This window comes from Balaenoptera ricei, chromosome 5 (assembly GCF_028023285.1).
Source record: "Balaenoptera ricei isolate mBalRic1 chromosome 5, mBalRic1.hap2, whole genome shotgun sequence".
NCBI classification, from domain to species: domain Eukaryota; kingdom Metazoa; phylum Chordata; class Mammalia; order Artiodactyla; family Balaenopteridae; genus Balaenoptera; species Balaenoptera ricei.
Genome location: NC_082643.1, coordinates 39,717,644 through 39,729,741, shown reverse-complemented (window position 1 = coordinate 39,729,741; position 12,098 = coordinate 39,717,644). Strand labels below are relative to the sequence as shown.

The 12,098-nt window shown below is 36.4% G+C and overlaps 1 protein-coding gene across 1 annotated transcript in view; it reads left to right on the top strand.

The window, feature by feature from the left end:
* Positions 1-12,098, top strand: part of CPE (carboxypeptidase E) — a 109,597-nt gene that overhangs the window by 90,628 nt on the left and 6,871 nt on the right. The window contains exons 4-6 of the mRNA XM_059923967.1: positions 1,723-1,844; positions 3,045-3,223; positions 9,252-9,391. Coding sequence (XP_059779950.1) covers positions 1,723-1,844; positions 3,045-3,223; positions 9,252-9,391 — 441 coding nt within the window. The remainder of the gene's footprint in view (positions 1-1,722; positions 1,845-3,044; positions 3,224-9,251; positions 9,392-12,098) is intronic.

Below are 12,098 nucleotides of genomic sequence, written 5' to 3'. Positions count from 1 at the left end.
TTATTAAGTCATTTGGGGATACATTAGATTCCCAGAGCTAATTCGTTCTGTAACTGAAAGTTTGTACCCTTTGACCAACATCTTCCTATTTCCTCCTCCTCTTCCACCAAATGGAGATCCCTAGTGCTCGTGTAGTAGCTCTGAGCCAGGCTGCTGGGTTTGAGTCCAGTCCTACCACTCCCAACGAGGTGGCCTCATGCTATTTCCCGACTTCTCTGTGTCTCACTTTACGCATCAGTAAAATGGGGGTATGTGCAGTCCCTATCTCATAGGGTGGATGTGAAAATTCAGTGTGTCACACAGAATGTGTTTAATAAGTATTAGCTGTTATTTGTTCCATGTTTAAGAGTATGTCCATACATTGGATACTACTCAGCCATTAAAATAATAACTCAGGATATTCAGTGACATGAAAAAGTGTTATCTGTTGAGCAAAATAGGTAGCATACAAAATGGTATATAAATGATATTAATTTCCTTTGTGTTTATCTCCTCTACATTTTTTACAGTGAACATATTTTTTATAGTGAGAATAAGATAAACCAAACAAATAATAAAGACAATGTCCTATTCTAAATCACACTTTTCCACAATTAGGAGTAGCCTACATGAAAAATAGGATAGTTTTGATACATTAAAGCTGACATACTGAAAATAATGTGGGATTTATAGTTTATATACTGGATTTGAATCTTAAATGTCTGAACTTGGACACGTCATTAACACTCCCAACTCTCAGATTCTCACCTGTAAAATGGGGATGGATATCCCCTATCAAATGGGGGTGTTGTGAAGCTCAATACAATAGTGTATGTGAGAGCTATTCATAAACTGAACAGAGACATACAAATACAAGATCTAATTATAACCATCAAAACCTACTGATGCTTTTAGTTATTCTGTCCCAAAGAACAATATGAATCACATCTCCAGTAAAAAGCTTTTTTTTTTTTTTTAATCAGAGAGGTACTTGGTAGTTTGAGAGTCTTCCTAGTTGCTATTAAAAACTCATCACATAAAAGTATCAAGCTTTTGGCTCAGTTTAATTCTTTGGTATAAATTTCTTTCCTCCTTTGTTTTGCTTCCAAGGTGTGAGGGGCTGTGAATCATTCAAAAGACAACATGAATTCCTGAAACTTTTGCCTTTGTTTTAAAATTTAAGATGATCATCCCAAAGTAAACTATTTGATGGTGAAATCTGGAAGAGACCCAATTTAATTTTTCTCTTAGGAAAAATGTTTAAAGCAGTTGAAGAGAATTGGAAAAATAGTAAGCAAAAATTGGAAGGAAACTCTACCATATGTTTCTTCAGTTGCACCACCACAGAGAAAGAACCCTGTTCTGTGGCTCAGCTATTTTCTTTTCTCCTTGTCTTATCCTTAGTTATTATTAACAAAGATCAGATGGCGTTGTGCCCAAATTTGTAAGTGATTTGTATGCTATTTTTCAAGTTACAAAGAAAGAAAAGCTGGCAGCTTTTAAGTAGAACTTTCAAGGAAATCGAAATATTTTTTATAAGTCTGAGAAAGATAGAGATGGGGAATGCTGCTCCTTTCTTTTTTTCTACGAAAACAATCACAGAGTGCTTGGAATATGACCAGCTTTCAGTTGTTGTTTTTGGTTTTTGTTGTTGTTTTTACCTTTTCTATGTCTTTTCTGTCAAGTGATCCCACCAATGACTGCCACATTTAGAATCCTTTTAATCTCTAATCTTTAATACAGCTTGCTCCTGAGACCAAGGCTGTCATTCATTGGATTATGGATATTCCTTTTGTGCTATCGGCCAATCTTCATGGAGGAGACCTTGTGGCTAATTACCCATATGATGAGACGCGGAGCGGTAGGTGTCCTTCCTGCTTCTCTAATTGGTTCAAGGTTTACAATTCGTTTACAAGAGTTTATTGGATGATTTCTGTAATATTCTTTTAAGGGACTGGTCATTCACTGATTTTGCCTGTAGAAATACATCTACTGAACTGGAATATTCCCTATTTCATGTGGTATTGGCATATATATCTGGCAGAAAAAGACTATAAATTTAAAAAAAAGTTTAGGTGAAGAGAAACATGATCTTGACTGAATACTTAGAGAAGAGAAAGGAAGAAAACGAGTCATGAACTTGGGTCACTCTTAGACTCTGGTAAAATGGAGGAATAATGGAATTTATGTAGGTTTATGTACAAGATAGCTTAAAAATGGAGGCAGCCTTTTGGCGCTCCATCAGGGCCCATATACATCTCTGCATGTGTCTTTTTGTGCGCTCACACTTCTGCATTTGGAAATGTTTCTTGGTGGTGTCAGGGAGGGGAAGTGATGCTTTGGTTTCCTTTAACTAGTTTTAGTTAAGCTTTAACTAGTTTTAGTTAAGCACAGCAAACTTTAGCCACATAGATATTATCAGCCTAATTTTTGTTGTTCCAGGAAATTTCCTGCTTTGAATGGATTCTCAGGAGCCTTTGAAAAGTTAGGTCTTTGTAAACACAGGATAACTGTAGGTATTGGAAACTGAGTTTTGAAGAGTCTGGTAAAACATCCTTAAAATTTGGAGATTTTGTGGTTTGTCAATAGCTGGAAATTTAAAGGACTGGCATAGTTGATAATACAGAATAAGAATACTGTGTACTAAAATAGATATTATTTATTTCAGTAATACACATAGGAGATTTTTTAAAACTGTAAATTTAGATACTGAAAAATATGTGTGAGAGTTCATAGTGCCTGTGGAGTTAACAATGGAAATCTCCCTGCTGTCTTCCCAAGTCCAATTTACTATGAACTTGTCACCTTTTCTTGTGAAGCTTTCAATTCATAAGCAGAATGTACATTCTACCCAGTTTCTGCTTTGTAGTATTAGGAGTGGACGTTATACCACCTAAAAACTAAGGTGTAATTGTTGAGTACGTAAACCTTCACTCCTTTCCCATAGTGATGTAGCTAAAAAATACGTCAGCAAGAGATCAACACCAAATCACTCTTCAGAAAACACGCAGTGCTCCTCAGCCTGTGTCAGTTTCTTTAGTCTTGTGGGTTTATTTTCCAGGTAGCGCTCATGAATACAGCTCCTGCCCAGATGATGACATCTTCCAAAGCTTGGCGCGGGCGTACTCGTCCTTCAACCCCCCCATGTCGGACCCCGATCGGCCCCCGTGTCGCAAGAATGATGACGACAGCAGCTTCGTAGAAGGAACGACCAACGGCGCAGCGTGGTACAGCGTGCCTGGAGGCGAGTTTCCCTTTCGCTCTTTATGTGATTAGTGGCTTTTAAAAAATAATTACCGTTTACATTTAGGGAAACTTCAATCTTCAATCATTAAGAAATAGACTGAACCTATAGTTCATCCATTAAAATTAGTCCGCTTTCTGTATGAATGATTGCTATGTATAGTTTTTTGTTGATTTTTAAGAATCAAGATGCTAATTGAAGAGCTGTAGTAAACGAACTGAAGACATCCGCTGGGAAAATATAGATTGAATATTGTTAATTACCCTACTTTTCAAATTCTGGCCTTAAGGAATAAGATACCATCCTGGTTATATGTTAGTCATGCTTCGATTGTAGGTAAATGTATATTTTAGAGGGCTGGCTTTGGCCTTTAGTGTATCTTGGTCCACATACCGTTTGTTTTTATTTAAAAAATTTCACTTCATGTGGAATGTTTATTTTGTATTCACTGCTGCAGTAAACACTATTATTAGATCAGGAAGCACTTCACCTTTTATTGGGTCTGAAAAGGGAAAAGCCCACCTCAGCACAGCTGGAGGAAGCATCTCTAGACACCAAGGCAGCTCATGTGGCAATCTGTTCTAGTATGGACTTTGAAGAGCTCTCATTTTTCGGGCTACGTGGATCACTCATAGTTGTGTAATATTGCCTCTACCAAGGATGAAGAGTGAAACGTAAAGATACTGATTTTTTTTCCTCTGCCTAAGAACAATTTTCTGTGGCCTACCTGGAAGTGAAAAGAGAATTTAGGACGGTAGCAGCAGTGGCTAATTATAGTATTTTGGTTTGTTTAATATGCTTTTTTTTTTTTTTTTGGTTGAATTATGCCCTGAGAAAAATATTCTTCCAGATTTTTTCTTTCTGATATATGTTTATTCTGTTTTTTTAAAAAATTGAGGTATAGCTGATGTACAATAGTATATGTTACAGGTGTACAGCATAGTGATTCACAATTTTTAAAGGTGGTACTCTATTTATAGTTATTATAAAGTATTGGCTGTATTCCCTGTGCTATACAATATATCCTTGTAGCTTATTTTATATATAGTAATTGTACCTCTTAATCACCTACCCCTATCTTGCCCCCCGCTTCCCTCTCCCCACTGGTAACCACTAGTTTGTTCTCTATATCTGTGAGTCTGTTTTGTTGTTGTTGTTGTTATATTCACAGCTTTACTTTTTAGATTCCACATATAAGTGATATCATACAGTATTTATCTTTCTCTGTCTGACTTATTTCACTGGGTGCATAATACCCTCCAACTCCATCCATGTTGCTGTAAATGGCAAAATTTCATTCTGTTTTATGGCTAAGTAGTATTCCATTGTGTAAATATACCACATCTTCATCCATTGATCTGTTGATGGACACTTAGGTTGCTTCCATATCTTGTCAATTGTAAATAATGCTGCTATGAACATTGGGGTGCATGTAACTTTTTGAATTAATGTTGTTATTTTTTTCGGATTTATACTCAGGAGTGGAATTGCTGGGCTATATGGTAGTTCTATTTTTAGTTTTTTTAGAAACCTTCAGAATGTTTTTCACAGTGGCTGCACCAATTTAAATTCCCAACAACAGTGTTGGAGGGTTCCTTTTTCTCTGCATCGTTGTCAACATTTGTTATTTGTGTTATTTTTGATGATAGCCATTCTGACAGGTGTGAGGTGATATCTCAGTTTGGTTTTGATTTGCATTTCTCTGATGACTAATGATGTTGAGCGTCTTTTCATGTGCCTGTAGGCCACCTGTGTGTCTTCTTTGGAAAAATGTCTATTCAGGTCTTCTGCCCATTATTTAATCAGGTTGTTTGGTTTTTTTTGATGTTGAGTTGTATAAGTTCCTTATGTATTTTGGATATTAACTCCTTATGCAATATATGATTTACAAATACTTTCTCCCGTTCCTTAAGTTGCCTTTTCACTTTGTTGACCGTATCCTTTGCTGTGCAGAAGCTTTCAGTTTGATGTAGTCCCACTTATTAATTTTTGCTTTTGTTGCTTGTGCTTTTGGTGTCATACCCAAAAAACTTTACTAAGACCAGTATTGGGAGCTTTTTCTCTGTTTTCTTCTAGGAGCTTTACAGTTCAGGTCTTGCATTTAAGCCTTTAATCCATTTTGAATTAATATTAGTGTATAGCGTAAGATAAAAGTCCAATTTCATTCTTTTGCACATGTGTATCCAGTTTTCCCAAAACTTTTTATTAAAGAGACTGTGTCTTATTCCCATTTAGTATTCTTGGCTCTATTGTCAAATATTAGTTGAGTGTATATATCAGGGTTTATTTCTGGGCTCTTGATTCTATTACAGTGGTCTGTGTGTCTGTTTTTAATGCCAGTACCATTACTGTTTTCATTATTTTAGCCTTTGTAGTATAGTTTGAAATCAGGAAGTGTGATGCCTCCAGCTTTGTTCTTCTTTTTCAAGATTGCTTTGGCTAGTCATTGTCTTTTGTGGCTCTATATGAATCTTAGGATTGTTTTTTTTCCCCCATCTCTGTGAAAAATTCCATTGGAATTTTGATAGGGATTGTATTGAATCTATAGATAGCTTTGAGTGGTATGGATGTTTTAACAATATTAAATTTATGAACATGGGATATCTTTCCATTATCTTTGTATCTTCTTCAATTTCTTTTATCAGTGTCTTATAGTTTTCAGTGTACAGCTCTTTCATCTCCTTGGTTAAATTTATTCCTAAGTATTTTATTGTTTTTGAGGCTATTGTAAATGAGATTGATGTCTTTATATTTTTTTGGATAGTTTGTTGTTAACATATAGAAATGCAACTTACCTTTGTATGGTGATTTGGTATCCTGAAACTTCTATGAATTATTTTATTAGTCCCAACTTTTTTTTTTCTTTGTGTGTGTGTGTTTGTGGAGTCGCTAGGGTTTTCTATACATAAGGTCATATCATTACAGACAGAGATAATTTTACTTCTTCCTTTCCAACTTGGATATCTTTTATTTATTTTTCTTGCCTCATTTCTCTGGCTAGAACTTCTAGCACTAAGTTGAATAAGAATGGTGAGAGTAGGCACCCTTGTCGTGTTCTTGATCTTAGAGGAAAAGCTTTAAATCTTTCACCATTGAGTATGATGTTAGCTGTGGTGTTGTCATATATGGACTTTATTATGTTAAGATATGTTCCTTTTATACCCAATCTGTTGAGGGTTTTTATCATGAAAAAATGCTGAATGTTTTCAAATGCTTTTTCTGCGTATTTTGAGATGATGATATCATTTTTATCTTTCATTCTATTAATGCAGTATATTACATTTGTTGATTTGTGTATGTTGAACCATCCTTGCATCCTAGGGATAAATTTCATTTGATCATGGTGTATGACTTTTTTTTATGTACTGTTGAATTCAGTTTGCTAGTGTTTTGTTGAGAAATTTTGCATCTGTATTCATCATTATAATTAGCCTGTAATTTCTTTTCCTGTAGTGTCCTTATCTGGCTTTGGAATCAGCATAATGCTGGACTTGTAAAAAAGAATTTGGGAGTGTTCCCTCCTCTTCAGTTTTTTGGAGGAGTTTGATAAGGATTGGTGTTAATTCTTCTTTAAATGTTTGGTAGAATTCACCAGTGAAACCATCTGACCCTGGGCTTTTCTTTTTAGGAAGTTTTTGATTACTGATCCAATCTCCTTACCAGTAATTGGTCTGTTTTGATTTTCTATTTCTTCATGGTTCAGTCTGGGTAGGTTGTATGTTTCTATGAATTTATCCATTTCTTCTAGGTTATCCAGTTGTTGGCTTATAATTGTTCACAGTAGTCTTTTATGATCCTTTGTATTTGTATGGTATTAGTTGAAATGTCTCCTCTTTATTTTCTGATTTTTTTGAGTCCCCTCTCTTTTTTTTTCTTGTTACGTCTAACTAAAGGTTTGTCTATTTTGTTTATCTTTTCAAAAACCAGCCCTTAGATTTGTTTATCTTTTCTATTATTTTCCTGGCCTCTATTTCATTTATTTCTGCTTTGATCCTTATTATTTCCTTCCTTCTGCCAACTTTGCTCTTGGTTTGTTCATTTTCTAGTTTTTTGAAGTGTAGGAATAAATTGTTTATTTTACATATTTCTTTTTTCTTTTAAATGTAGGCATTTATCATAATAAACTTCTTTCTTAGGACTGCTTTTGCTGCATCTTATAAGTTTTGGCAGGTTGTGTTTCTGTTTTCATTTGTTCAAGATATTTTGGCTTCCCTTTGACCCACTGGTTGTTCAAGAGTGTGTTGTTTACTTTTCTACATGTTTGTGAATTTTTCAGTTTTACTCTTGTTATGATTTCTAGTTTTGTATCACTATGGTTGGAAAAGATACTTGGTATGATTTCAGTCTACTTAAGTCTGCTGAGATTTGTTTTGTGACCTATCATATGATCTACCCTGGAGAATGTTTCATGTATGCTTGAGAAGAATGTTTATTCTGCAGCTGTTGGATGGTATGTTCTGTATGTCTGTTAGGTTCATATGGTATAAACTATAGTTCAAGGCCAGTGTTTCCTTACTGATACTCTGTCTGGATGATCTATTTATCCATTATTGGAAGTGGGGTACTGAAGTCCCCTACTATTATTGTACTATTGTCATTTCTCCCTTCAGACCTGTTAGTATTTGCTTAATATATTTAGATGCTCCAATGTTGAGTGTTTATATATTTTTGATAGTTATATCCTTTGACGAATTGACCACTTTATCAAAATATAATGACCTTCTTTGTCTCTTGTTACAGTTTTTGGCTTAAACTGTATTTTGTCTGAGATAAGTATCACTACCTCTCCTCTCTTTTGGTTTCCATAAACATGGAATATTTTTTGTCATCCCTTCACTTTGAGCCTATGTGTATTCTTAAAGCTGAAGTGAGTTTCTTGTAGGCGCCTTATAGTTGGGTCTCATTTTTTTATTTATTCAGCTTCTCTATGCCTTTTGATTGGAGAATTTAATCTATTTACATTTAAAATATTGATGAGGACTTCCCATTTTATTGTTTTCTGTTTTGCAGTCCCCTTGTTCCTTTCTTCCCCCCTTGCTCTCTTCCTTTGTGAACTGATGATTTTCTGCAATGGTATGCTTTGATTCCTTTCTCTTTAGCTTTTTTTGAATCTACCATAGGTTTTTGCTTTATGGTTACCATGAGGCTTACATAAAACATCTTATAGCATAACACTCCATTTTAAGCTGTCAACAACCTAACTTTGATTGCAAACAAAAACTTTACCCTTTTACCTCCTTCCCCCCACATTTTATGTTTTGATGTCACAATTTACATCTTACCATTTTATGTATCTATGAACAAATTATTGTAGCTATTGTTATTTTTTAATATTTTTAAACCTTTATACTAGAGTTAAGTGATTAATACACTACCATATTAAACTATTAGAATATTCTGAATCTGACTATATACTTACCTTTACCAGTGTGTTGTATATTTTTATATGTTTGAATATCACTAAATTAGGTCTCTTTGGCACTGAGCTGTGCCACCTTAGAGAAGGGGGTGACGCAGGTAAAGTGAAACTCTTCCTCTTATTCCCTTCAATGTGTCCAAGCTTGGATTTTTTTTTTTCTCCAGTGATGTGCTTTAACTTTTCCATTAGATTCCTGAACTTCCACAAAGGCACTCTATTCATGGGTAATTGTCAAAACTGGTGTTCTTTGGGGAGGGAAGACAGTAGAAAACTCCTGTTTCACCATTTTGATGACACCACTCTCAGTCTTCAAAGCTGATTCCAGCATTGTGGAACGTGGCTGATACTTGCTTTAGCACTGTAAAACAGCAATGTGTTACACTAAATGACTGCTTAAGAACCTGAGAGAGTTTGTGCTTGTGAGGTGGTAACTATTTCCCAAGTGTGTTGTTCCATCGCTTATGGTAGGTGATTTCACTTGCGATTTCCCACAGTCTCCCCAAGATGCACTGGTTGGTACATCTTTTACTTGGCCCTCAGCAGAGCAGTCTATGTAGAGTTTTAGTCACCACATGCATATTTTGACTTTCCATTTGTTTTTTTTGTCAGGAATGCAAGATTTCAATTACCTCAGCAGCAACTGCTTTGAGATTACCGTGGAGCTTAGCTGTGAAAAGTTTCCACCTGAAGAGACTTTGAAGAGCTACTGGGAAGATAACAAAAACTCCCTCATTAGCTACATTCAGCAGGTAAACACAGTCTCTAGCATAAAATGGGAGATTTAAGAACATTTAAACCTGGAGTACAATAGTCTCCTAAGAGGATCCCAGCCTACGGGACTCCATCTGACCCAGAATGAGGATGCTGCGTTTGGAAAATGTGTCAGTAGTGATTCAAATAGGCTTTCATTTGTCATAGGTTTTGTGGTTCATGAATATTCACTGAGAACTGATTAAACTGGAGAGTTGTGGAGAAGTGAGGTGACACCTTACTTTCTTTCATATTGCACTAAGCAAGGGCAATCCTAGGATCCTCCTCCACCCTTATCACCTTGGGTCTGTCAGGCATCTGAGGCAGGACCAGAGCTAGAATGAGGTAAGTGAGGCACCTGGGATGCAAATTTAAGGAGCCGTTCACTCTCAAGGTCATGCGGGTATAGGATCAGCACCGGGGTGTGAGTATCTCCTTAAATTCTGTGCCCGACATGACTCACTTGTCTCACCCTAGACTCAGCTGGATCCATTATCATCTTCTACTCCCTCATCATCATCATCCCTGAAATAAAAATGAGGAATCAGAGGCACAGAGAAGTTAAACAGCCAGGATGTCTAGTTCCAGAATCACCATGCCATGTTGCCTCTCATGACATAAGCTTAGATCTTTACCAGAGAGTCACTGTACAGAATTTGGGGGAATCTCACAATGTGTCAGAATAAAATACCTACCTACTCAGACTTAACCCAGGTCGGTGCCCTGATAGCCCTAGCCCTCTGTACCAGGTAGACACTGGCACCAGGGGCAGTGCTAGTGGGAAAGACCTAAGGACTCTGTTCTTTGCCTGCAGTGCCTTGACAATTTCACATTCCATTCTGTATGCGGCCATTTACACCCAAAGTCAGGGAGAGTGATGTTAGTTTCATATGCTAGCAGGTAGTCCAGACTAATGTTTAAGCTAATTTGACATAAACAGATGCTGTTAAATAGACAGGTAGTTGTTTGCATATATAGGTACATATAAACATATACACATGAACCCAGTGCATTAAAAAATGTAAAATCAGCTTAAGAATTCTTTTACACATGTCAAGTATACATATAATACCTTACCAAAAGAGATTATCATGGAATAGATCCACTGATGACAGACAGTGATTAAAAAACACCCATTACACAGGATTTTTTTAATCATTGGGATCCTGCTGCATGTTAACATAAAAAGGCATTTTTCAACAACAAAACTAAGGATAATTAGCCATGTTGACCCTGGAACAACCTTAGTGGGTACCCCTGTAGAATGTCCTTTGAGGAGAGCTATATTTGGATGGACCTTTTAAGAGCAAAATTTAAACATATAGTTTTAGGCAGAGGAAGTAAGATGGGCCGATTTGGTGTGTCCTTTGCCTAGGTATCAAAGAGTGCCTCCTTAATACAATGCTTTTCATTTTATGTACATATTTTTTCAACAAAAATTAAGCTATTTTCATGTCCTAGGTACCCTGTGAGGTACTGGGGAGACTGACTGCCCTCAAGAGGGCTTTGTATTAATGAGGTTCAGATGTCAGTACCTAATTACAAGAGAGGATGATAAATGCTAAAATAAAGAGCAATGGCAGTACACAGAAGGGTCCCTAACCCAGTCCTGCCAGTTCAGAAAAGGCTTCTTGGAGCTATGCTATAGGATTCCCTGTAGTCCATGTCAATAAGATTATTACCCTGTCAACAATTAAAAAACTAGTTCAGCTGCTACTTAAGTTCTCTCTTAGTTCTTGAGAAAAAAATGCAATATAAAACAAAACCCAAATGTGTGCCATTGGAAAGAGGAGAATGCTTGTCATATTTATGGTGGCAGGTGCATTAATTCATCTAAAAGCTGTTACAATTTATATAAGAATAAGCTGAAAAGAAGAGGGGCCAGGTCATACAGTCCTGTTTTATGCCACTTGGAATGAGAATTTGATCTGTCCACAGATACCTGTGACCCACCCTGGCATGACATCAGTGTTATGGTGCAGACTATATAGAAGCAGTAAGAGTTGTATTTGCAGTGAGCTCACACAGCTTGCCTCGGAGGACACTCTAGTTTAGGGAATCAAAGGCTGGCGGAAGATCAGTGAAGACTGCCAGAAGTTCTGTGTTGAAATTTTCTTGACAATGGAACAATATGGTGGTGATTAATGATTGAACACCTGGGCCCAAAATCTAAGTGTGGACTAATTTTACAACTCATGGAAAGTAGGTGATTAGGAGATACAATTCAGTAATTGGTTGAGAGGAAATCTCTTGCAGAGTTTTAAAGGAATGTTTGCAGGAACTGGAACTGTAAAGTTAATTAGGGTAAATAGTTTGCTAAGAAGAGCTCCCACACAATAGCTTTGGAACCATCTAGTTCTCAAAATTTCCAAAGAATTTTTCAAGAATGGTTCATGAGCACCTGCGTCAGAATCATCTAGATTCTTGTTAAAAACGAGTTTCCTGTCCCAACACTGAATCACACTCCTAGCAGGGCAGGACCCTGGAGTCTCCATTTCAGCAAGCTCTCTGGGGGGCATTTAAGTATTTGAGGATTTAAGGGCTATTGACATAAACAATTCTAGTAACAATGAAGAATATTCAGCATTTTTTTTTTTTTAGCCTTGGTTGATTGAAATGTCCTGGAATCTGGGGAGAGAGAATTATAGGAAGGACAAGTGTAGTAAAATAGCTTCCCCAGGTATGAGTGAAATTTGAACTTCTGGG